The sequence below is a fragment of the Dama dama genome, chromosome 15 (genome assembly GCF_033118175.1).
Source record: "Dama dama isolate Ldn47 chromosome 15, ASM3311817v1, whole genome shotgun sequence".
Lineage (NCBI taxonomy): Eukaryota > Metazoa > Chordata > Mammalia > Artiodactyla > Cervidae > Dama > Dama dama.
The window spans coordinates 9,353,044-9,380,640 of record NC_083695.1 but is presented as its reverse complement, the minus strand read 5'-3'; the positions used below and the strand labels follow the sequence as shown (position 1 = coordinate 9,380,640).

The 27,597-nt window shown below is 44.8% G+C and overlaps 1 protein-coding gene across 1 annotated transcript in view; it reads right to left on the bottom strand.

Moving 5' to 3' along the window:
- The window catches only part of NID1 (nidogen 1), a 91,598-nt gene that overhangs the window by 2,394 nt on the left and 61,607 nt on the right, over positions 1 to 27,597 (bottom strand). The window contains exons 12-19 of the mRNA XM_061161426.1: positions 27,204 to 27,326; positions 18,175 to 18,393; positions 15,651 to 15,823; positions 9,997 to 10,123; positions 4,579 to 4,750; positions 3,234 to 3,391; positions 1,909 to 2,032; positions 547 to 659 (exon numbers count right to left, since the gene is read on the bottom strand). Of these exons, the coding sequence (XP_061017409.1) occupies positions 547 to 659; positions 1,909 to 2,032; positions 3,234 to 3,391; positions 4,579 to 4,750; positions 9,997 to 10,123; positions 15,651 to 15,823; positions 18,175 to 18,393; positions 27,204 to 27,326 (1,209 nt within the window). The remainder of the gene's footprint in view (positions 1 to 546; positions 660 to 1,908; positions 2,033 to 3,233; positions 3,392 to 4,578; positions 4,751 to 9,996; positions 10,124 to 15,650; positions 15,824 to 18,174; positions 18,394 to 27,203; positions 27,327 to 27,597) is intronic.

Sequence of the window (27,597 nt, the reverse complement as noted above, 5' to 3'; positions counted from 1 at the left end):
GCACCGGAAGTGACCGTGTGACTCTGGGCAAGTGGTTTCAGTATCCTCATTTATAAAGTGGGCAAAATAATAACACCTACCTCAGGGCTTTCTTGAGGATTGAGTGAACCAGTGGATACAAAGCACATAGTGACTTCTAATACATGGGATGTACCCAGCACACAGGTAGTATCACATCCATGTTTGCGATTATTATTACTATCAATTATTGTTGTTGCTGTCTGGCCAAATGGATGAACTTTTAAAGCAGGAGAGATCCTAACACTGCCTTCCCTCCTTGGGGCCTGAAGACATTATACTTTTAGACCCACTCCAAGAGTCAATACTTTTCCTCACCTTTATCCACTATCCACTTCATTCCCTAACATTTTCTATTGATTCATCTGCTTTACCTACTAATTAATGAAGACCCTTAATGAAATGGACTAGGTCTCACCTGCCCTGTGATCAGGGCTAGCAGAGGCCACACAGGGGGCAGCCAGAGTGTGGGCTCTGAGCCCCAGGGGCCAGCCCAGCCCCTGACGACTTACAGCACAGGCGACTTACCTTCAGGACACTGAGACAGGGCGGAGGTGATGCCATACAGCCGGGTCTGCTTGTGGGGGTGGAAGGAATCCGTCTCTTTGGAAATGGCGAGATCTACAGCGACCACAGAATTCCTACAGAGTGTCAAAGGATGGAAAGTTAAAAACGCATCTAATGGCAGGATTTCCCTGATGGTCCAGTGGATAGGACTCTTCACTTCCAATGCAAGGGGCGTGGTTTGATCCCTGGTGGGTGAACTAAGATTCCCGCATGCTATGCAGTACGGCCAAACAAACAAAACCCAAAAATATACTAACAAAAAAAACCACATCTAATGGCTTGAACTTTTCTCTACATGGCAACCTCTTTTGTCGCTTGGAGGATAAAGTAAAAGTGTTAGTCTCTCTGTCCTGTCTGACTCTTTGTGACTCCATGGACTGTAGCCTGCCAGGCTCCTCTGTCCATGGGATTCTCCAGGCAAGAACACTGGAATGGGTAGCTATTCCCTTCTCCGGGGGATCTTCCCGACCCTGGGATTGAACCTGGGTCTCCTGCATTGCAGGTGGATTCTTTACCATCTGAGCCACCAGGAAAGCCCTTGGGGGATAAATTGGAGGCCATAAATGGCTTCCCAGGTGGCTCAGACAGTCAAGAATCTGCCTGCCCATGCAGGAGATGTGGCTTTGATCTCTGGGTTGGGAAGATTCCCTGGAGGAGGAAATGGCAACCCACTCCAGTATTCTTGCCAGGGAAATCCCATGGACAGAGAAGCCTGGTGGGCTACAGTCCATGGGGTGGCAAAGAGTCAGACAAGACTGAGCACAGACAGACACAAAAAACAGATACATTGGCCTTACTTCCTAGCCATCCCTCCCTCTTCCTGAAGCCTGCAATTCTCTGGCTTCTTAAAGAGAGAACAAAGGTCAGCTAGCTCTGCCCTCTGGCTCTAAATTCCAAGCTGGGATACCCACTTTCTATACTGATGCTCCTGCCACAGCTGCTTGCTTGGTTTAAGCCTACTTTCCTGCAGGAAAGGTCAAGAAGGAACTTTGGGAATACTGCAGTTTAAGAATTATAATAAAATAGTGGCATGGAGTAGGCATGATCTCTCCTAGGGAGAGAAGGCACATGTGCAGGACGTCCCCGTTTGTGGACTTGAAGCTGCCCATCCTGGAGCATCCAGATGACACATGGCACTCCCTGCTCCCCGAAGGTCCCTGCCCTCTCCTTCCTCACCCTCCTCTCTGACAACCAGAGGGTGAGGCAGAGGGGGCATCTCTGGAGGCGGAAGGTCAAGCCAAGAGGCTGCTTGGAAAGGGTGTGGCCTCCAGAGAGGGCAGCAGGGCAGGTCCCCCAGCCCCCGCGCTGCAGCAGCTGACGTACGTCTTCCAGTCTGTGTAGTACAGATTCTTCCCGAAGCTTGTAACCCCAAAAGGATACTGCAGCCCTTCAAGAACCGTGCGTCTGTTGGGCTGACCAGGCTTCAGGCACTCGGCCCGATGGGTGCCTGTGTGGGGTGAGAACAAGTCGTCCATTGTTCACACAAGAAATGGTCCCTTTGTGTCCAAAACCAAAAGCAAGGAGGGCAAGGGTGAGAGTCAGTGTTACAGGCTCAGACCCGAGAGAACACACGGTGTGCTCTTCTAACCTGGGAAGTTGTCTGTTCATCCTCCCTTGCCCCCCTCATTGGTCAGTCCCACCTCCATCCGGTACCCATACCTGGTTCTGATGGGGAGAAGGGAGCCAGAGCAGAGGAAGAGCACCCCGTTTCACCCACTTCTGGAGCAGCCAGGGGCTTAGTAAGAAGGATGCCATCTTCCAGCTCCTGTTCAAATCCCTCCTGCCTCTCTAGACCTACCCTCCCTGCCCCCCGTCCCCATTTTCAGAGCCCTCAGAATTGCTAAGCTGCTCCCACTGGGCTAGCAGCTATGCACAGCCGCGCATCAATGCCTGCATTATGACCAAGTTAAGGCTTGAGTTTCCACTTAACTGTGCATGCCTTACTTCCTGCATCTCCCGTGGTACCTGACAGTGTCTAGAACAAAGGAGGAACTCAACAGAGACTGGATGGATGATTGACATTCTTTCCCAACTGAGCATCCGGCCCACATCAGGGGCACCCCAAATCTGCCCAGGCAGGAGCGCACACACTGGGGCTGCCTTACTTTATCTTCCTTGGCTTCAAGTCCTGCCTTAGCCCTGCCTGGGGACAAGCAGGAGCTACAAAAATGTAAGTCACGAATTGCTTAATAGGTACCAGGATAAGGACAGGCTCTGGGGGTCAGCAAACTTTCTCTTAAAGGGCCAGATAGTAACTATTTTAGGTTGTGCGGGCCGGCCAAGAGATGAAATCAAGGATATTATACAAGCATTTGTATAAGCTTTTAAAATGTAACATTTCAAAATGTAAAAACCTTTTACAGCTCCCAGATTATACCGAAACAGGTGTCCAAACCATTTGGCACAAGGCTGTAGTTTGCTGACCCCTGACCTGAAAGATTGAGAATACTCCCTGGACTACATCAAGCTGAGGGAAACAGCTTCAGAGCAAAGATATGCAGCTGATGTTTGTGCAGAAAAAAAGCAATTATCTTATTCCTTATTCCCCACAACAGCTACTCTTGATAGTACAGTAGGTAACAATGATTATTTGGTAAAAAACGAAGCCCTGTTCCGACCCAGGAGCCAGGCCCGGGGCTTTCCGTCACCTGCATCCACCCAGCAGAGCTGAGACGAGTAGGCGTCGAAGGTCAGCCCGTTGGGCAAGCCCAGGTCATCCTGCACCAGGATCCTCCGGTTTGTGCCATCCATGTAGGAAGTTTCAATTTTGGGGTTATCTCTGTTCCAATCTGTCCAATAAAGATTCCTGGAGGAAAAGGAAGTGAGAGGGCAAGAGAAACAATGAAGATGCATAAGAAAAAGTTCACTTAAAGGCACTTAAAAAGAACCTATGATAGGGAATTCCCTGGCAGTCCAGGGACTAGAACTTCGCATTTCCACTTCAGGGGGCTTGAGTTCAATACCTGACCAGGGAATTAAGATCCTGCAGGTCATGCAGTGCGACCAAGAAATTCAAAAATAAAATAAAAATTAATGGCTATAAAGGATCTGGAGGTGCCAAGACACACTGCCTTTGTAAAGACCCTTCTATTTAGTTTTTCACTTGAATCCTGTTACTAACAACTTCACTTCCCTGAAATATAACTGACATATCTCAATGAAACTGTTTTTAAAAAATAGAGCACCATAACTAACATAAACACATGGGGATTCTCATATGCTGTCAGCACACAGGAAGGCACAGCAGACCGAGAGGATGAAGCCCAGAAGCAATGCTGGCAGGAGAAGTGGTCAAGGCACCTGAAATTAGAGAGGCAGCCAAATGGCCACAGAACAAGAGATGTGGCCTCATGTCAAAGCATCAAGGAGGCATGGGCCTAGGGTGTAAGACTCAGAGCCTGCAGTGAGGGAAAAAATGTGTTCACAAAACCCCTGGGGAGGGCCTCCAAGGTGTTCATGCTGGGTTGGGCCCCAGGAAGGAGCCCCAGGGGGACATTGATGCTACCTTGATATTCTTCTGCGGTTGATACAACTCAAATATTTGATTAACATTCAATCCAAGTGGAAATATCCAATTTCTGAGCTGTCAACTTACAAAGCTCTTGGTAAAAGATCTGAAAGTGGAACATGGTACTGAGTTCATGATTCCGGTGGATTATAATAAATGTTCTGGCTTCATCTCAGATATCTATAAGCCACCAACTGTGGACTCATTCATCCTAAACTCATTCACTTCAGGAGAGCAATGCTGGAGTTACAGTCAAACTCTGAGAATATGCACAAGGGCAGATGCAAATAGAATAGACACACACAGAGATCTACACAAAGATACCCTTTCACGGGGGCTTCCCTGGTGGCAAGACCCTCTGGAGGAGGGCAACCCATCCCAGTATCCTTGCCTGAAGAATCCCAAGGACAGTGGAGCCTGGCGGGCTATAGTCTACAGGGTCACACAGAGTTGGACATGACTGAAACAACTAAGCATGCACGCACCCTCTCACGGAATCTGTTGCGATGCCTCTGGGATTCACCAAATCAGTCTCAAACAGCACGCGGCGCTGGGTCCCGTCTAGCTTTGCAACTTCTATCCGATCCAGGTGAGAATCGGTCCAAAAGATGTTGCGCCCAAGGTGGTCAAGAGCAATGCCTTCAGGGCTTCCAAGATCTAGAAGCAAACACCGAACATTGTTGACTTTTTTTTTTTAAACGAGTGAGATGAGGTTTTTCTGATTACTCAGTGCTATTTCATCTGGCATCCAACCCTTGCACTTTGAGAAAACCAATGGGAGTGTTAAATGCTTGTTAAGATAAATAACACTTAGTGACAAATGTTACACTGCTACTCATTCTGTGTACCATACTGCGAATCCAACCCATAAGGATGCTGAAGCTGTGGCCCTGCCTTCGAGGGGCCCACAGCCAATCACAATTCAGACTGAGTTCCAGGTTCTATGGGAGCATGGAGGAGGAATGCTGGACTTAGCCTGGGGAGACCAAGGAACACTTCCTGGGGAGGCAATACCTCATAAGGCTGGCTACTGCAGGAACAGCAGGGGTTTCTCAGGCAAAGATCCTGGTAAAAGTTTTCCAGGTAGTGAGACCAGCACACTGATATAAAGGAAGAATGGATATGGCTTGAAGTATATGATGTTATTCTATGTGGCTGGAGACCCCGAGGGTGGAGGGTGGCAGAGATGAAGCTAGGATGCCTGTGTTAACAAGCTTAGAGCTTATCTCTTGTATAAAGGGGAGGCACAGGAAGATCTAAAGATGAGGAATGGACAGACTTATCTTATTCATCAACAGGGGAAAAAAGGTCATTTCCAAGAAATAATATATGCAAGAAATCACAGCTGTTATTACTTTCATACAAGTGTTAAGAGTACAAAGAAGGGGTATCAGTGTTGCAAATAACACCCCAGAACTCTTTACTAGGCTCTAAGTAACTGATTTTCAAGCCAGGGGTTGCTGCAGTATAAGCTGATTGCAATGGGAGCCTTTAGCACCCACCAAACCTAACCAGGAGTTCAGGATTGCAATGGTTTCGTGACTATAAATACAACCAAATTAAAAGCTAAAACCCTACTGGGGTTTTACTGGGGTCACCTTGGACTCTCTCTCCTCTGCTGATTATGGAGCTGAAGGTCATTTAGTACGGCTGGAAGTGGAAACAGGAAGGGGAAGAGCCAAGGATGGAGCTACCCTGCCCCAGGGACCTGGTATGAAACCATCCCTGCAGCACTGTGTTCTTTCAATAGAGAAGCAGTCCCGACCCTCAGCCCCCTCCATGTCAGCTTTCACTAAACTCCTAAGATGATCATGACTATGAATGATGGAAACATCTAAGCCCCCTTGAAGGACTTCCAGCAGAGAAAACTTATTAAGAGTTAGAAACAAGCGTTTCTAATTCTCAACAAGGTCTTTATTATTTCAACCCAAAGCAAAGATTTATAAAGTACAACAAACTGGTTCCAAATCCGGAAAGGAGTATGTCAAGGATGTATATTGTCACCCCGTTTATTTACATTATATACAGAGTACATCATGCGAAATGCCAGGCTGGATGAAGCACAAGCTGGAATCAAGATTGCAGGGAGAAATAGCAATAACCTCAGATATGCCGATGACGCCACTCTTATGGCAGAAAGCGAAGAACTAAAGAGCCTCTTAATGAAAGTGAAAGAAGAGAGTGAAAAAGCTGGTTTAAAACTCAACACGGAGAAGGCAATGGCACCCCACTCCAGTACTCTTGCCTGAAAAATCCCATGGATGGAGGAGCCTGGTGGGCTGCAGTCCATGGGGTCGCTAAGAGTCAGACACGACTGAGCGACTTCACTTTCAGTTTTCACTTTCATGCATTGGAGAAGGAAATGGCAACCCACTCCAGTGTTCTTGCCTGGAGAATCCCAGGGACTGGGGAGCCTGGTGGGCTGCCACCTATGGGGTCACACAGAGTCGGACACGACTGAAGCGACTCAGCAGCAGCAAAACTCAACATTCAGAAAACGAAGATCATGGCATCCGGTCCCATCACTTCATGGCAAATAGATGGGGAAACAATGGAAACAGTGAGACTTTATTTTGTGGGGCTCCAAAATCACTGCAGATGGTGACTGCAGCCATGAAATTAAAAGATGTTTGCTCCTTGGAAGAAAAGCTATTATCAACCTAGACAGCATACTAAAAAGCAGAGACATTACTTTGCCAACAAAGGTCTGTCTAGTCAAAGCTATGATTTTTCCAGTAGTCATGTATGGATGTGAGAGTTGGACTATGAAGAAAGCTGAGCGCCAAAGAATTGATGCTTTTGAACTGTGGTGTTGGAGAAGACTCTTGAGAGTCCCTTGGACTGCAAGGAGATCCAACCGGTCCATCCTAAAGGAAATCAGTCCAGAATATTCATTGGAAGGACTGATGCTGAAGCTGAAGCTCTAATACTTGGGTCACCTGATGCAAACAACTGACTCATTTGAAAGACCCTGATGCTGAGAAAGCTTGAAGGTGGGAGGAGAAGGGGATGACAGAGGACGAGATGGTTGGATGGCATCACTGACTCAATGGACATGAGTTTAAGTAAGCTCTGGGAGTTGGTGATGGACAGGGAGGCCTGGTGTGCTACAGTCCATGGGGTCACAAAGAGTTGGACACGACTGAGCGATTGAACCAACTGAAAATATTTCCCACATCCCTGGAGGGAAAGGGACGGTGAGACTGACCTCCAAAGACTCCTTCCGACCTTCAGACAAAATCAGAAGAAATCATTCTGGGGTATATTTGGAACAAGTACATCCTGTCTGAGAGGCATAGGCTATTCAGACATGGTGGGACCAGGGAAGACTGTTAACGAGAGTATCTTTACAAGTTCCTGGAAGGAACTCCATGCCAATTGTCTCTTTAGAAATAGTCTGGTCTTGACGTCAAACCCATGAGCAACCAGAACTCCTCCCCCAACCAGAAAAATACTTCTTTATGGGCTAAGGAGCCAAAGGAAAGGCCTGGAAAACCTCATCCTTTCCTGTGAGTCAGGGCAAGATGGGAAAACTGCAGGGCAATATATTCCACACTGATTATATCAAAAGGAAACAGATGATGATACTTATTAAAGATATCTGGTTAGGACCTTAACTCAAGGAAAAACAGAGAAGCCCAGGATTCAGACATTATGAAATTAGGAAGAAAAAGAAAAGATACCCACTGCCATTTTCACTCACTAGGAATATACCATGATGAAAATGTAAGTGGAAGTTTCTTTCTCTTTTTTGAAATTAAAAAGACAATGTATTCCTAGTGATCTTTCTTCTACAAAGATCACATTCTGATTTAATTCTGTGTTTTCCCAGTGGGCTTTTGTCTGGAATGTTTCTTACTGATCTTAAAGCTTTCTTGGATCATTATCAGTTCCAAAAACAACAGGAAATAGCAAACGATGACCTACTCCCCACTTCCTGTGGGTTTTGAAGTCAAATTACAGATAATAGCAACATTTTCAACAGCATTAAGATGCAAAAAGGCATCTTCAAACTTCTTTTCATTAGAAACTTCATTCTATTGATTAAAGCAAGCCATGAAAACTAGCAGACATTATTTAAATAGCACATTGGCTTCCAGGAAAGGATTTGAGGTCTGAGTCCATAGTCAACATGTTTAACTCAACCTCAGCTTAATTCCTGCTATACTATCTCTTATGAAGGAGCCAAGGAAGGAAAAATATACCCCAGAGGCTGTTCCACAGGCACAAGGGCCTTTCTGACATTATCAAAAGTTGTTATGGAGACGTTAAATTAGAAAAGCTACACTTAGCCCTTGGAAGAAAAGCTATGACAAACCTAGACAGCGTATTAAAAAACAGAGACATCACTTTGCCGAAAAAGGTTCGTCTAGTCAAGGCTTTGGTTTTTCCAGTAGTCATGTTCAGATGTGAGAGTTGGACCATAAAGAAGGCTGAGTGCCAAAGAACTGACACTTTTGAACTGTGGTGCTGGAGAGGACTCTTGAGAGTCCTTTGGACTGCAAGGAGATCAAACCAGCCAATCCTAAAGGAAATCAACCTGAATATTCACTGGAAGGACTGATACTGAAGCTGAAGCTCCAAAACTTTAGCCACTTGATGCTAAAAGCAGACTCACTGGAAAAGACCCTGATGCTGGGAAAGACTGAAGGCAGGAGGAGAAAGGGACGACAGAGGATGAGATGGTTGGATGGCATCACTGACTCAATGGACATGAGTTTGAGTAAACTCCAGGAGATGGTGAGGGACAGGGAGGCCTGGCATGCTGCAGTCCATGGGGTTGCAAAGAGTCAGACATAACTTGGCAATTGAACAATAACACTCAGCCCCAAGCATCAGTAAAAAGAAATACCAAAGAGGCTCAAATATTTTAAAGATGTATCTTTGCTTTTTCCCCCAAGCCAGGAAGTCCTTAAAGATGTAACTTTGAGTGTTTTGCAGAGAAAACAAGATGATTTTACACAGCACATATCCCTGGCATGGCAATGTCTTTTGACTGAAAATATCTGCAAGGCAGCTGGTTAAGTCACAGACTTAGCAATGTGCAATATTTGACCTTTTCAGTAGAGAATTTTTACAGGTCCTCGGACTTTTTGTCATAATGGACTTGAATCTTGATAAAACATATCCACTTAAAATAGTCTTGATTTGTTGAATGTAGGCATTAAAATAATAGAGTCCTTGGCTTAAATTGGCACCCGTAAGTTAAGAAATTGAGGTTAAATGTTGAGGGGTGGGCTGTGCCAAACTGTCATGTGGTTTATCATTAGTGATGCAACAAAAACAGAAATGTCTGTAAAAGTTCAGCCTGATATGTGGTACTCCTCTGGCAATCTGAGCAAGGTCCAGTGAGGGTGAGATGGAAGAGAGGAGACCCACCCCACCAAGAGGTTACAGGTTGAAGTGATAACCCTTCAGCTTGAAAACTGTCTTGGGAATAGACTCACCTCTCAGGAACAGTATTTGCCAATATGCTTGTGACCCTCCCATCTTTATGATTTTTCTGTTTTTTGCCTAATGGACCACCCCATGGGGCAGACAGTCTGAGAATCAACTCTAGGCTCAGTAGCCAGAGGGAGACGCACATATCCCAACTGGATGGTTGAGTTTGGCCTTTATTATTCCTTAAAATGGGCTACATAAGCTTTCAGAGACAGGCAAGGCCACTTACCCTGCTTTAATTTTATTCTAGCACCACATCCCAGCTAAGATGTTCATGATTTAGTGATGAGTCCTTGGAGGACTGTTCAGAGAAGGCTAGAAAGGATGATGTTTGAGCCCGAGAACCCAGTCCATCTCCGATCACCATATCCTGCAAGCAACTATACACCGCACAATTCTGCTCTCTCCCCCAAGAGCCACGTGGGCTACTAAAAGCAAAACCAACAATGATGCTTGCTCACCTTGTCGAATGATGGTGGTTGGCTCTCCGCCATGCAGACTGGCTCTCCCGATGGAAGGCTGACTGATGTCGGTCCAGTAAACCATCTTGTCCACACAGTCAAAGGCCAGTCCAATGATGACTTTGTCCTGGGAGTGTAGAGCAGTGGTGAGGGTGGTCAGTCTACTAGTGCCTCAGGATAGGAGGAATCTTTCCTGTGCTTACAGGCATTTGGACACCTTTCAAAATGAAGTGTCTTCAAGTCTTTTGTTCATTTTTAAAATTAAATTATTGAGTGGCAGGAGTTCTTTATAAACTTCAGATAAAAATCTGTTGTCATATGTGTGTAAGTCTGTATATTTATGGGGCTTCCCAGGAGGCACTAGTGGTAAGGAACCCATCTGCCAATATAGGAGACGTAAGAGACATGGGTTTGATCCCTGAGTTAGGAATTCCCCTGGAGAAGCGCATGGGAACCTGCTTCAGTTTCTCTCAGCAAATAGCACTTTTTCATTTTCTTAAATGATGTTTTTTGGGAGCAAAAGTTTTAAATTTTTGTAAAGTCCAATTTATTATTCTTTTATGGATAATGCTTTTTGTATATTATCTAAGAAACCTTAACTGAAGATCATAAAAAAGAAATAAAACACATAAATATTGGAAAGGAAGAAGTAAAATCACTCTATTTTAAGACAATATGATTATTTACGTAGAGACTCCTAGGGAATCTATACTAATATTTATTAATAATTGAATCTAGCAAGGTTGCAGGATCCAAGATCAACAGAAAACTGTATTTCCACATATCAGCAAAAAGTAGAATTTTAAGATAATAATGTTTGCAATAGCAACAAAACCAAAATATTTTAGACTGAATACTATAAAACATTGCATAGCAAAATTAAAGAAGATGCAAATAAATGAAGAGATGTTAGTTTAATGGATCAAGAGATTTAATACTGCTAAGATGTCAATTCTCCCTAATTAAGAATTAAAGATCCAATGCTATCTATATCAAAATCCAAGAAGGCTTTTAATTCCTTCCTTTTTTTAAAGTAGAAACTTACAAGCTCACTCCAAAATGTATGTGGAAACTTAAAGTAAAGACCCTAGACACCATAGAAGTGGAAGACCAGGAAGATGTTTTAGGGCAGAACTAGAGTTATCAGCAAACACTTCCCCTTCAGAGGTCAGGTCATAAAGGACACAGAGACCCTTACCTTACACCATATACAAAAATAAGCTCAAAATGAATCAGAAACCCAAATGTAACAATTAAAACTATAAATCTCTTAGAAGAAAACATGGTTAAAAGCCTCATAATGTTGGATTTAACAATAATTTCTTGGCTATGACATCAAAAGCAAAAGACAGATAAATTGGATCTTATCAAAATGGAAAACTTTTGTTCAGTAAAAGATACAGTCAACAAAGTGAAAAGTTAACCAACTCATGGAAGGTGAGGAAATATTTGCAAATCATGTATCTGATGAGGGGCTGATAAAATATATAAAGAACTCCTACAGTTCAGTAACAACAACAAAATAACCCAACCACAAAATGGGCAAAGGATATGAACAGATATTTTTCCAAAGAAGATATATAAGTGGCCCTTAAGCATATGAAAAGATGCTAACAAAGGTCCGTCTGGTCAAAGCTATGGTTTTTTCAGTAGTCATGTATGGATGTGAGTTGGACCATAAAGAAAGCTGAGTGCCGAAGAATTGATGCTTTTGAACTGTGGTGTTGGAGAAGACTCTAGAGAGTCCCTTGGACTTCAACAAGATCCAACCAGTCCATCCTAAAGGAAATCAGTCCTGAATACTCATTGGAAGGACTGATGCTGAAGCTGAAACTCCAAAACTTTGGCCACCTGATGCAAAGAACTGACTCATTGGAAAAGACCCTGATGCTGGGAAAGATTGAAGGCGGGAGGAGAAGGGGATGACAGAGGATGAGATGGCTGGATGGCATCACTGACTCAATGGACATGAGTTTAAGTAAGCTCTGGGAGTTGGTGATGGACAGTGAAGCCTGGCGTGCTACAGTCCATGGGGTTGCAAAGAGTCGGACATGACTGAGTGACTGAACTGAACTGAACTGAACTGAACATCCCTAATCATTGTGAATGTGAAGTGAAAGTCGCTCAGCTGTGTCCGACTCTTTGCAATCCCATGGACTATATAGTCCATGGAATTCTCCAGGCCAGAATACTGGAGTGGATAGCCTTTCCCTTCTCCAGGGGATTTTCCCAACCTAGGGATTGAACCCAGGTCTCCCACACTGCAGGCGGATTCTTTACCAGCTGAGCCACAAGGGAAGTCCAATAATACTGGAGTGGGTAGCCTATCCCTTCTCCAAGGGATCTTCCCAACCCAGGAATTGAACTAGGGTCTCCTGTACTGCAGGTCGATTCTTTACCAACTAGAGAAATGCAAATCAAAATCACAAAATACCACTTCACACATATTAGTATGGCTACAATGAAAAAAACAGAGAATAATAAATGTTAGCAAAGTAGCAGGGAAATTTGGAATTTTTGTGCTCTGGTGGTGGAATGCAAAATGGTGCAGTTGCTAAGGAAAATAGTATGGCAATTCCTCAAAAAATTAAAAATAGAATTACCATGTAATTCCATGTCTGGTTTATTTCTAAAAGAAGTGAAAGTAAGGACTTGAACAGATGCTTGTAAACCCATGTTTATAGCAACATTATTCACAAAGCCAGAAAGTAGAAGCAGCCCAAGTTCTCCACTGATGAACAGATAAACAAAATATGAAATATCCACATGATGGAATATTACTCAGTCATAAAAAGGAAGGAAATTCTGACACATGTCACAATATGGATGAAATCTGAAGATATCATGTTAAGTGAAGTAAGCCAGTTACAAGAGAGCAAGCACTGCATGATTCCACTAAGAGGTGTTTCCCTAGAACAGGCTAATTCATAGAGATAGAAACTAGAATGAGGTTGCAGAATGGATCCAGAATTTCAGTTTGGGACAATGGATGGTAATGATGGTGGTATTTAATGCCATTGAGTGGTGGCATTAGGTACAGTTAAACTAAAATACCTAGATGGTAAAAACAGATAGCTAGATAGAGGTATCCATAAGTGGATAGATAAATGATTGATTGAGATAATAGATAGGAAAGACACAGTGAATATTGTTGTTTCAGCACCTTCCCCTCCACTGATCACATCTCAGTTTCCTGCTTTTCATAGCCTCATTTGACACTTAAGCCTCTCCCCTTGGTGTTGGGGGAAAATGACTTTCCCATGGAATTTAACCCACTCCTACTACCTGGGAGTATGTGCTAGTGGATACAAAAGAAGAACAATGATTGCCCCTTGAGGGATTTATGCTTCAGTGAAGCAACGGGAAATCATAAAGATCACTTATGCATTCCTTCAGTAAATACTTTTAAAGTGCCAAACACTGTTTGGGGTCTGGAAACACCATTGTGAAACAAATACCTCCATGAAATAGACGGACAATTTCTGGTCTTGGTGTGCTTACATTCTTTTTTTTTAATTGGGGTATAGTTGCTTTACAATGTTGTGTTAGTTTCCACTTACAACAAAGTGAATCAGCCATATGTGTACACCTGTCTCCTCTCTCTTGGACCTCCCCCAAGCCACCCCCTCTAGGGCATCACAGCACTGAGCTGAGCTCCTTGTGCAAGACAGAACATTCCCATTAGCTACCTGTTTTACACATGGGAGTGCACGTGTCAATCCCAATCTCCCAGTTCATCTTACCTGACCCCCCACCCCCACCCCCGTCCACTCATCCGTTCCCTATGTGTGCGTCTCTATTCCTGTGTTGCAAACAGGTTCATCTGTGCCATTTTTTTAGATTCCACATACACGCTTTAGTATATGATACTTGTTTTTCTCTGACTTATTTCACTCTATATGACAGACATTAGGTCCATCCAGGTCTCTATTCTTGGTGGGAAGAGATACATGAGACATAGAACATGTACCCTGATATACAATGTATTGAGTAGTGCTGAGTGCTTGCTGAAAGACAGAGACAGGTGACTGGAGGCTGCAGTCTGAACAGGGCAGCCAGGACAGGCTTCTCCCAGAAGTGATATGCAGCAGAAATTTGCGTAATGCACATGTGGCTGTGTCTATGTACATGTGAACCGTGCAAGTGTCTAGAGTGAGAAAACTCCAGGCAGGGGACAGCAAATGCAAATGCCCTGAGGGGCAAGTGTGTGTGGTGAGTTGGGGATCAGCCAGAAGGCCAGAGGGCTGCAGCCACTGAGTGAGGTGTAGCTGTAGGAAATGGGGTTGGGACAGGTAGCCAAAGGCCATGAAAAGAACTGATTTTTTTTTCTTCCTCAGGGTGAAGGGGGAATCCATCAGAGGGCTTTGTGCTGGGGAAGAACAATCAAGGCTGCTTTGCAAGAGGCTTTTGAAAAGCATTTTTTACCATGGATGGACCTAAAGATTACCATCTCTAGTAAGTTAGTAAGCCAGAAAGAGAAAGACAAATACCATATGACATCACTCACATGTGGAATCTAAAATATGACACAAATGAGCTTATCTATGAAACAGACCCAGACAGAGAACAGACTTGTGGTCGCCAAGGCAGTGGGGTGTGGAGGGGTAGGAGTGGGAGTTCGGGATTAGTAGATGCAAACTACTGTGTAGAGAATGGATAAACAACAAGGTCCTACTGTATAGCATAGGGAACGACATTCAATATCCTGTGATAAACCATAAAGGAAAAGAATGTGAAAAAGAATGTGTGTGTGTGTGTGTGTGTGTGTGTATGTAACTGAGACACTATGGTGTACAGCAGAAATTAACACAGCATTGTAAATCAACTATACTTCAGTAAAATAAAATTTAAAAAAAGAAGCATTTTTACTTTGCAGACTTGCTTTGACCTTGGCCAAAAAGAAGAGGGGGTGTGGCAGTGTGTGTCATCTATGATGTGGAGACTGATGCAGGCAGCAAAGACAGGGAAGTGGGGAAGGAAGACGAGAAGAAAGCAACATTTCTATCCAGAATTTTCAAGACGGCTCTGCAACCAGCACTGAGGGGCGACGAGGATTTCTGCTGGACTTTCATCTCCAAGGCCTGATGGACCACTTGCTGCACTGTCCTGGCACCCCTTAAGTCCACAGTCAGAAATCTCCACCAGGTCTTAAGTTTGGTTTTCTGGCAGAAGGTCAGGATCCCAGATAAAACAATAGGTTCTCAGAAGTGTCCGACCTCTATCTAATGGACAAAAATTCCCCAGCTCACAAAATGCATCTTTGAAGCTTTGAAAAGCTCTGGTTACTGCCTCCAGGCAGACATGAGGATCTCGTTTGAGTGGCTGCCAAAAGATGAGTCACTTTGTGGATTTAGCAAGGATGGTGAGATCAAACCCAGCAGATGCGCGCAGATAAGATATAGCAAGTGCAGGTGATGCCCCCAACTAGGGCTCAGATTCCAAAGTGGTCTCCCACCCTTGAATCTCCTGGGGGGAGGGGAGGGGACTTGGGAATAAAGTGATCCTATTTAGAGGTGGACACCCAGGGTCACACAGAATGAAGAGGCCCTGGGTCCAGGGATCTAGTCCCAGTCCCTGGTTTGACCACAGCTGGCTTGTGGCTCTAGGCCACGGAAGCAGAAATCGTCACTAAAGTGCCATCAGCCAACACTTACCGGGGCGTGAAGCAGTGCCTTGGCTTCCGACTTGGTCATGGTGCTTCCCTCCAGGGGAAGGTGCTCTATCTTCCCTGTCTGGGCAAAGAGTAGGTGGGTCCCAGGAGGCAGGGGGATCACAGCAGTAGGAACTGGGGGTCCATGGTGAACTGGAGGAGCCACTGTACTCAGACCTGGGTGGCAAGAGATGGCATTGAGCGAGGCCCGTATGCAGCAGGAATGCACAAACACGTGTGTGGGCAATGCACGGACTCACACATGTGCACCCACACACCCGGCCATGTCACCTTCTAGGCACCACAAACTGCACAATCACATATGCCTATTAATATCTGAGAGCACAAGGAGCACAGAAAGACTGCAGCCAATCAAAGGGCATTTGTGATGAAGATGACACAGGGCTTGAGGATAACATTAAACATCAAGTGAAAAAAATGGCTCAGCCTCCCCCTTAATGGAACTAACCTGGCTAAGGCTGCCCCGCCCTGGATGCTGGGCACTCAGGCTGCAGCAGCGATCCAAAACAAGGCAACAGCAGAAACCCCAAAATCCTGGCCACAGGGAACTCGCACCCCCATAGGAAGCTGCTGAGCATTTCCATGCCCAGTGGACTTGAAAGTCTAGGCAAGTCCATCAGAGTGGACTTGCCCCACTCACCCCAACCGCCGGGGGCAGGAGGGTCTCAGGCCCCACAAGCAGGAACACAGTCCTTCTGGACTGTCCAGGACAAAAACGCGGGGCGAGGCTCATCCTCCCTGAGATGCAGCCTTGCCTCCTCCCCGCTGACCTGCATGTCCAGCAAAGCTCTGGTTCACCTGACAGGAGAAGGTCCCAGGAGGGGACCTGTGCTGAGGGTAAGGAACACGCGGTAGGTGCTGGGAAACCTGGGTCCCCGCCCCGGTCCTGCCACTCACCACGTGGACACGTTACGGACCTCTGCGGTGAGAGGGCAGAACCAGGTCATGCCCAAGCTCATTTTCAGTTCTTTTCTCTGGCCCATTGTGCCTGTTAGACCCACTCAGTGACATAAACCAATCTGGTGGAACTTTTTAATATCTCTCGAATCTATCCCTCCAAACACACTGCCCGTACTTCAGGTCAACCCTTGCCATTTCTCACCTGGATTAACTGTAAATACTGCAGCAGCCCCCGCCTCCCCATGGCCACGGTCTCATTCCTTCCTCTCAGCTTTTCTAAAACTGAAACCTGGTCACACCAGCACCTGCTCAAAACCCTTCCTGGGCTCCCCTCTGCCCTCAGAATCAAGCCAGGTGCCTGAGCAGAGCCTCTGATGTCTTCACTTCCATTCTGCTCCCCCAGCATGGAACACAAACTCTTGATGGCTTCCTTCCTGCCCCTCAACCTGTTCCTGCCACCTGGAGCACAGATCTCCTCAACCCCACTTTCCCAGTGCGGGTGACTCTGGTCCTGTCAAAACCTTGGGTCAGGCGGTATTGCCTGCAAAGCCTTCTCTGGCCAACCCACTACCCCCCCAAGTCAGGGACACCGTGGTCCTTGGTCTGCCTCTCTCTCTCAGGGTTCCTTTCCCTACCCTGCCTCTGTTTGCCTGTCCCCTGAGGTTCTAGGGCCCACACTGGGGCCTTTCCCTCTGAGGATCCCTGTAAGACCACGGCATCTGACACACCAGGTTAATGCTGGCTGGGTGGGATAATGAAGTTTGTGAGTGATTCCTTCTTAGCAGCTCTGGGAAACTATCTGGTAGGGGATCAATTTATGATTATTGGCTATCTGGCAAATGGAGATGTCAGGAATGATTAGATTCGATTTTGGTAACTTGTGATAATTAGCATTTTCTACATCTGGGACTGAATTTTAGAGCTGAAAAGCATCCTAGAGTTTATTTTGCTCAAGTGTGATGTTGGAGCCAAGGACGCCAAGCCTCAGGCAAGTGCCTGTCCAGTGTCACACAACCTGGCCCAGTCCCACCTTGGTGCCTTCCTACCAGCACGGACTGTCGCAGAGCCAGCTGGCAGAAACCGTTGTGGCTGTTGGTTCCTGGCATCATTACCGATGGATCAAGTACCTAAAGGTCCAGGCACAACCTTGCAGGGGGCCGGTGTGACAGAAGGAGAAGAGCTCCATGCCTGAGTACCAGGGTGCTGAGGAGGGGCTCTGGTTGGTCTCTCCCATCCCTGCCATGCCCCAGCACAGAGCCACTGCAAGGCCAGGCTGCCCAGGGCAGGGTTTGCCCGCAGGAGCCCCAAGCACACAGACACTCTCTGCTCTCAATTGCAGTCTTATCCGGCAGGCCCATCATTTGCAGAAAAGGAAAAGAAAAAGGGGAGAGGAAGGAGAGGGGAGTGGGGAGAGAGATGGTGAAGGGGTGTGAGTGATAGGGAGATGGAAAGCAGGGCAGAGGGGAGAGAGGAAGGGAGGGGACAGTCAGCGGAGCAGGTCAGGATTCAGGGCAGGCAGAGCGCGCCAACTGTGCCCCAGGCAAGGGTCCCCAGCACTGCTCGCGGACGCCCGGCCGTCCCGCCCCCAGCGCGGCTCTCTGACTTACACGGCGGCCTCATCCCGGGCCTCGTCCTGGTCCCCTGCACCTCCCGGCCGTCGCGGTCCACACACCAGCAGTAGCCGGTGCTGCCGTGGCACTGGACCGGAGCGTAGTGGCCGTGTTCGTCACACTCGGGAACGAAGAGCCCAGGCGGCCGGGGCCGCTGGGAGTCCACCGCCCCAAGGATGTGTTCCCGCTCAAGCTGGCATCGGGTTTTCTCCACTTCTGTCCGAGAGAGGGGCAAAAGGAGGGTCGTCAGTTCAAGTCCCCAAACCCAACTCGGAACCTGGGGAGCTGCCTGGTCATCGCCCCATTTTGTTTTATTAATTTAAAAAAATTTTTTGTTCACCTTTATTGAAGGATGTTTGTTGACTTACAATATTCTATTAGTTTCAGGTACATGACAATAATTCAAAATTTTTATAGATTATACTCCTTTTAAGCTTATTATAAAATATTGATTTTATTCTCTGTTGTTGCTGCCGTTTTTCAGTCGCTCAGGCGTGTCTGACTCTTTGCGACACCATGGACCGTGGCCTGCCAGGGTCCTCTGTCCATGGGGTTTCCCAGGCAAGAATACAGGAGTGGGTTGCCATTTCCTCCTCCAGGGGATCTTCCCGACCCAGGGATCGAACTTGAGTATGCTTCCTGGCAGGCAGATTCTTTACCACCGAGCCACCTCAGAAGCCCTATACTCCCTATGCTGTGAGCTTATTTTAACATTTTTTTTAATTTAATTTTTACTGTATATTGAATGAGTATAGTTGACTTACAATGTCGTTCTGGCTTCAGGTATACAGCTAAGTGATTATACATATACATACACACATATGCATTCTTTTTCAGGTTCTTTTCCCACAGAGGTTATTACAGTGTATTGAGCAGACTTCCCGGTGCTCTACAGTAGGCCGTGCTGATTATCTTATACACAGAAGTGTGTATATTTTAATCCCAGATGTTTTATTATGTATGACAAAACCCACTGAAATGTGAAGCAATTAGCCTCCAACTAATAAAAAAAAATTTTTAAACATCATTATTAGTTAGTGGACTTAACAGTCAAGAAGAGTATGTCCACATTTTCTTTTCCTTTCTAGGCCATGTTTTTTTTTTTTTCAGTTTTGAAAAACTGAGGCAAAATTGACATAATACATAATCTACCATTTTACAATGAACAATTCAGGGGTATTTAGTGCAGTCACAATGCTGAGTGACCACCAACTCCCTCTAGTAGTAGCAACACATTTTCCTTACCTCAAAAGGAAATCCCAGATCTATTAAACAGTTGTCTCCACTTCCTCCTTCCTTCCAGCCCCTGGCAACCACAAATCTGCTTCTGTCTCTATGGATTTACCTATTTTGGTTCGTTCTCATAAATGGAATCTTACAATAAGTGACCTTTTGTGTCTAGCTGCTTTCACTCAGCAGGATGTTTTCAAGGTTCATCCACACTGTAGCCATGTAACAGTACTTAGTTCTTTACTCATAGCTGAATAATATTCTATTGCATGTCTACACCACATTTTGTTTACTGTTCATCACTTCATGGACAGCACTGACATTTGTTTCAAGAAACTTTAAGTTTTTCTTAAATGTGTTCTTTTTGTCATCACCAGTTTCTTGATTACCCACACTGAGTCCAGGTCAAAGATATGGGTGATGATCGGGCCCATTTACCAGCATATGTGTGTTTCCTTTTAATTATGGGCTAGTGTTTGGCATGAAATATGGCCTTTCAAGTGTGCAACTCATATCCCGAGGCTGGGAAATACCACTCCATCTGTGTGGAATTGCTGATGAGATGCTATATTCTAGAATAAACAATTCTCAAGTATGCACCACCCCCATCACTTCATGGCTAATAGAAGGGGAAAAAGTGGAAGCAGTGATAGATTTTATTTTGGGGAGCTCCAAAATCACTGCAGATGGTGACTGCAGCCATGAAATTAGAAGATGCTTGCTCCTTGGAAGGAAAGCTATGACAAACCCAGAGAGCATATTAAAAAGCAGAGACATCACTTTGCCAATAAAGATCCACATAGTCAAAGCTATAGTTTTTCCAGTAAGTCACATATGAATATGAGAGTTGGACCATAAAGAAGGCTGAGTGACAAAGAATTGATGCTTTTGAACTGTGGTGTTGGAGAAGACTCTTGAGAATCCCCTGGACAGCAAGGAGATCAAACCAGTCAATCCTAAAGGAAATCAACCCTGAATATTCGTTGGAAGGACTGATGCTGAGCTGAAGCTCCAATACTTTGGCCACCTGATATGAAGAGCCAGCTCACTGAAAAAGACCCTGATGCTGGGAAAGACTTAAGGCAAAGGGAGAAGTGGGCTCCAGAGAATGAGATGGTTGGATGGCATCACTGACTCAATGGACAGGAATTTGAGCAAACTCTGGGAGATAGTGAAGGACAGAGGAGCCTGGTGTGCTGCAGTACACGGGGTCACAAACAGTCAGACATGACTAAGTGACTGAACAACAACAACAAAAGCCACTTCCACAGTGACTAGAGCCTAGCCATGACAGCATCCAGACAGGTCAGCATCGCCATGGCCTGTGCAGCATCCTCCATATAAAGAGATGCCCAGACACAGCTGAGTCACACTTCAGCCAGACTGAACCATGTCAGCTGCCCTTCTTTTGCAGGCCTTTCCGTTCCCTCATCCATTCATTCATTTATTGTGTGACTCCCCCTCCTCCTCCTCGGTGAATCCTATAAGAATCAGCTCAGGCACGTGCTCCCTCCAGCAAGGCTTCTCAGGCCTCCCAAGAGTTCCCAGGACGCTCTGGGTTCTCGTCACTCTGATGCTGAGATTCAGAGGACGTTCCTTGTCTGTCTCCCTGAGCAGATTTTAGGCTCTGAGAAGACAGCGAGTGAGTGCATCCCCTTAGCCTTAACTTGGGAAGCACTTCCTGGGCTGGAGTCAGGATGCACATGGGAACCCCCGGGCCCTGCCCTCAAGGAGCTCCTAGTCCGGAGGGAAGGGAACGAGCAAACACAGTGACAATCCAGTGAGTCACTGCTTGACAGGAGAGCCTGGGACACAAAAGATACACTGAAGACATCCTTTCTTTTTCTTGGCTGCACCACATGGCTTGCGGAATCTTAGTTCCCCAACCAGTCCCCAACCGAGTCCTTGGCAGTGAGACTATGGAGTCCTAGCCATTGGACCGTCAGGGAATTCCCAAAATATCCTCTCTGTAGGGCTTGGAGAGCAAAGGTGTGGTGGGAGTGCTTTTTTATTTTAATCTTTATCGGAAGACTGTGGTTATACAATCCAGGGCAGGGCTCTACTGACTTTTTCTGCTACGGAGCAGAGAGCAAATATTTGGGTTTTGTGGGCTATATGATTTCTGTCACAATTTAATTCTATGGATGTGGCATGAAAGCATTCAAGTTTAATATGTAAATGAATGTGTGTTTCAATACACTTTATTAACAGACACAAATGGTGGCCACATTTGGCCTGTGGGGGATGTAGCTTTCAACCCTGGCTCTAAGACATTGCTAGTTACATTAGGGAGAAATCTTATATAAATACTCGTGTATTAATATATTACTGTGTTAATACTATATATATAGTGATAATAGAATAGATAATAATATGTTACATATTTCATAGAATTTCACGTCTGAAAAGTGTTTCTGTTCCTCAGTTCCACCACTTCTGCTCTTGTCAGCAATGCTGGTCAGCCAGTGATGTCAGGAGTAACTAATCCGCTGGTATTATTTGAGACAAGGGAGGAATGTGATGAGACAATGTGCACGGCTGGAATTTTAAGTCCTGCACTCCAGTGCTCGTCTGTGACTGTATCTTCACCAGGCCTTCACAGCGACATTCGACACTCGGTGTGAGCTGCCAGTGAATGTTGCAAGTGCCTCTGTCTGCACTGCCAGCTCTCACGACAGCCTGCTAGATGTGGCTGCCCTCTTGATTAGCAGCAGTGAGCCCGCCAGAAAAGTGTGTGTTGAGCCTGGCAAGGTGCAACTGGGTCTGCTCTTTTGTCCCAGAGGCTAATAGAAAAACTAAAAAAAACCAAAAACAAGGTCCTACTGTACAGCACAGCGAGCTATATTCAATATTCTGTGATAAACCAGAATGGTAAAGAATATTAAAAAAAGAATGTCTCCTTGTGTGTAACTGAGCCACCTCATGGTACAGCAGAAATTTGCCCAACACTGTAAATCAACTATTTTCGTTCAGTCACTCAGTCGTGTCCAACTCTTTGTGACCCCATGGACTGCGGCACACCAGGTTTCCCTGTCCTTCACTATACCTCAGTTAAAAAAAGAAAAAGTATTTGATGTAGGAAGAGCCGAACAAAGATGGCTTACAAATAAGCCATCAGGTTGATAATAAAAATGTCGGTCTTGCTCACTCTGAGGTGCAGGGCTTGCTTACTTCCTCAGCATCTGACATCTGTACAGGGTTTTAGTTTCTGTACCAGCTGTGTCTGTTCACACAGGGGTCACTTAATTCTCACTATAATCCTGTGCAACAGGCAACTATGGCTTTAGGTCAAATGAGAGGACTGAAGTGTGGATTGGCTCCCCCAGGCCACAGCACTAGCACATGCTTTAGCTCAAGCTGGAATCCAGGTCTCTGGATGCCCAGCCCGGCCGCGGGCCCTCTGCACACACACCCCCAGTGCCCAGGACGGCCCCTGCACACTGAACATGTTACGTCCGTGGTCTCTCTCTCTCTCACACACATACACACACACTAGCTTAACACACTCACTGAAATTATCTGAGGCCCATGGACTTGTTTCCCTTCCATCACCATCTATATATGGTGCTGCCTTTCCAATCAGCAATCACGCCTGGTGTTCTGTGTACTGTCCACAAAACCAGACTTCGAAGGGAGCAGAGGCACCTCCCTCTTCTGTGGCTGACAGGACTGTGTGAGCCAATACACGAACTCTCCAGTGATCTAGAATTTCCAGTGGAACTTTGAAGTGCTGTGTCTTGAACTTACATAACAGTGGGGGGAGACCTCAGTGGTGCCTCAGGAAACAGAGCTTCAAGTGTGTTTATGGAAGCTGTGTTTACGATGCCACTGTGTTCCTGGGAATGGCTTCTCAGCCTGGCCCACAGCGGCCCCTCCAGGCCACATGGGGAGGGTCCCACTCTGGGTGGGGTAAGGGTAGGATGGTAAAGACACATATCCCGTCCTGGCTTCTGGTTGGTACAGTGATAACTGAGGCGAGATTCTCCTCACTCCTTACTCATCTCCTCTCTTTACTCATCTCTTTATTTGCTTGAGGGAGGAAGCGTTTAGGATATACTTATCTGGGGAACAGCAGGGAGTCTGGGGTGACTTTTCTCAAACTGAGGACAAAGAGAAAGACAGGAGGTCCTTCAATAGACAAACTTAAAGGATAAGAAAGGGATGGCAGAGGGAACTACAGACAGAAAAACAAGCTATGCTCCTAAATCCTTGACCCACACAAACTGTGAGGTAATATACATTTACTGTTTTAAGCTGCTAACTCTGGGGGATAATTTGTTTCAGAGAAATAGATAACTAATACGGCAGTTTTCAAACTTCCTGACCATGAGCCATAGAAATGCATTCCACTCTGCAATTCAGGTCATATACACATACACACACTTACACATATACACATGTGCACACAAACTCAGTCATGCGCTAGACAAGGATATACTACTATCATTTCATAAGACAAGACTTATTCCTACTGCACATACTCTGCATACTCTATTTTCTTGATTACTGTTTTCTATTTCACTCCATTCCATTTAAACGAAAATGGTAATAACAACCCACTAAGTTGATTTCACAATCCACACACGCATTTTGGGTGAAGAGTGCAGAAAGACAGCAGAGAACAAGTCATCATTTTTTTGTTTTACTTATCGTTGGTTAACAATGCAATAGCCACGCCCTTAACTGACTAACCTCTAAAGCTAGTTTTTATTTAAAAATCAATCCCCTTTGTATAGAGTAGGTACCAAAAAATGCTGAATATCTAATCCTTACACTTCATTATGTTTGGCAATAGGAGTTTGAATGATACTATACTTAATTTTTTGGTCAATATTTCATTAGGTATTTAGTCATATAAAATTTTTAAAAAACATGATGAAAATGTCAGGGTTCCTATTCCAACTGGAAATACAGTAGAAATATGAATGCAGCAAGGCTCCCTAACCCCAGTTTCCTTTCCTGTCATAGAAGGTAACCTTCATCCTGAAGTTTTGGTTTCCCATTCTCATCTGTGCAGTTTATCATTTTATCATGTATGTATACACATATGCAGGTTTCCTTTCATATAGACTTATATTTTATATAAATGTGATCACACTGCCTATATCCTTTTGTGAATATTTTTTTAATAGGTAAGAAGTAAATTTATTGAGAGAGACACACACAATGAGTGTGGGCCATCTCGAAAAGTGAGAGCTTTGTATGACTACATTTTTCGCCCAATAGACTGTTGAGGTTTTTTCATTAACTCTCGTTCATTCATTTAATTAATTAATTTTGGGGGCCACACTGTATGGCTTGCGGGATCCTAGTTCCCTGACCAGGGACTGAACTCAGGCCCATGGCAGTCAAAGGGCACACTCCTAACCACTGGACCACTAGGGAATTCCGTTTAGTTCACTCATTTCAACTACCGGCATATATTATTTCATGGTATGAACTGCACCCACATTCATTTGTCCATTTCTCCTGTTGGTAGTCTCTTAGATTTTTTTTCTCTTATAAACAATACTTGATGGAGACATGTATATTTCTAAAGTACATTCTCTCTCAAGCATATAAATAGATGATGAATTTCTTAAGAAAACAGGATTAAATACCAAAATTATCCTAGCAAAGAACTCTGATTGGTTTTATCCTTGTCCCGCTTTTGTATCCCAGGCTACAGGTCTGGATTTGTTTCTGTACAGTCAACAGAGCCAAGGGGGGCAAGGAGTTGGGTTAAAAAAACAAAAAGAAAAAAATGAAACATCTGCTTCCTTTTGAACTGGAGATGTGAAGGAAGCCTAAGGAAATAATGACTTAGTCATTTTTAATAGTTGCTGGAATGTCTTGATTAATTTCAGGCACAAAAGGTTGGTGCTGCTTGGGTTCATCTAGGCTGGAGGTTGGTAAATTTTTTCTGTCTAGGGCCAGGTAGTAAATATTTCAGGCTTTGCAGGCCTTAAAGGCTCTGCCACAACTACTGACCTCTGCCTCTGTGGAATGAAAGCAGTTGTAGACTATTCATAAACTAAAGAGTCTGAGTGTTTCAATAAAACTTTATTTGCAAAAACACAGGCAGTGGGCCAGATTTGACCTGCGAGTCATAGTTTACTGATCTCTGTCCTAAGCAGAAGAAAACAATTTAGACCAGCAATATGTAGTATTATGTACCAAAATTTAAACTTACTTTAATATTTTTCTCATTTTAGATCCTCAACTGTCCTAAAAACCAGCCACACCAGTCCTGCTGAGAGTATGAATAAATAAATACTTGTATATACCACAGCAGGAATGGAAACTAATGCAGTCATTTATTTCCTTGATAACTATAAAGAACTATGAGCCCCTACAGACCATGTAATTCTACTGGACACTGGAAACATGAAAATAAAATGCATAGGCACCTATGCTCAAGGCATTCAAGGCTAGTGGAGGAGACAGACATTGAAACAGTTCTTAATCACTCAAAAAAGTGGTTATGTGGAAAGTTCCATGTATTTCTTATTGAAACATTGATAAATAAATTTGACCATCAACGGTATCAACAGTTAAAGTAAATACCAACACAACTGGTTAACTCCAGTCAGAGGTGTCAAATGCATCCTTAATCTCATGACAGGTAACCATGTGGTTTGGGGAACTGAATTCGGGTTAGAGTCCATTGGGCAGAGTTTGGGCTTACTTTGAGTCTTAGTTCTAGCACTTACTATCTCTGGGATCTTGACTGTGCTTTTACTTCTTTATGTTTTAGCATCTTCTATATAAATAGAAATAATACTACTACTTACTTTAAAGAGAAGATTAGGAACATTATATGAAGCAGTAGATAAAGCACCCAGCACACAGTAGGCGCCACAGAAAAGGCAGCCAATTATATGTATTCATTCAAAAGCATTTGTTGAGATCCAGGATCATTCCAGGTACAGAACTAGGGCCATCATTATCCTTATGATCTAATGAGACTATCACAAAAGTCTCAGGTCAGTAAGCAACTTTAGAAGCTGCACAGTCCAGGTATAATAGGTAATACAGACAATTCTGCAGAGTCCTCAGCCTGCCTCTTCCCATAACTGGTGGCCCTTCACCTCCCTCACCCCCACCGCAGCTCTATTTCCCATGACTCTTCAGAACGTGCGATGGTTAATACCAGGTGTCAACTTGACTGGGCCACAGAGTGCCCAGATGTTTGGTTTCTGTGAGGGTGTTTTTGCCTGAGACTAACCTTTCACTCTGCAAACTAGGCAAAGCAGATAGCCCTCCCTTACGTGGGTGGGCCTCATCCAATCAGTTGAAGGCCAGAATTGGACACAAATGTGGACCCTTCTCCAAGTAAAAAAGAATTCTCCCTTCTTGATGACCTATGAATGGAGCATGAGCTTTTTGTTGCCTTTGGACTTGAACAGAAATACTGGCTATTCCTGGGTCTCCAGCTGGCTGACTACAGTCCTTGAGACCAACAGACTTCTATAACTGTGTGTGGGTCAATTCCTTCTAATAAATATCTTTATATGTAAATAAATACATTTCTCTCTCTCTCTCTCCACACACACACATATTTGTTAGATCTACTTCTCTGGAGAACCCTGAATAATACAGACCAGTTCTTATGCTTCTGATCTAGGTGTGGTACCCCTGGAATTGTGCAGTACACAACTGTACTGCTCAATACCACAGTTGTGCTCTGATCACCCACCTCAGCTCTCCATGAGCCTCCCACTACCCACCTTGTCTTCTCTCCCAGGGCTATGGACTCTGTGCTCATGGATATAGACAGCAATGACCTATCTATTCCAAACACCCCAACACCTCACCTCCAGGCATGCAATGGAAGCCGTCTCCTTGGTAACCAGGTTTGCACTGGCAGGTGAAGGACCCTGGTGTGTTGTAGCAGAAAGCATCGGGGTGGCATCGGCTTGGCTGGCATTCATCCACATCTGCAAGACAGCCACCAAGCCCAGGGAGTGAGATTTCTTCCAGAATTCCTAGTTTACACAATAATATAAGCCACTCGCTCCACTTTTAGGGACCCAATTTCTGATCTGGGAACCATGATTTAAGAACTCACTAAACATTAATTATAAAACAGATTCCTCAATTTCTATCTAGTACATTTACAAATGCATTTCACTTTGATGTTCTCATGAAAAATCAAGCATACAAAAGGAAAAAAATGAAAGGATTTTTTTTCATTATTTCCTTCTTATA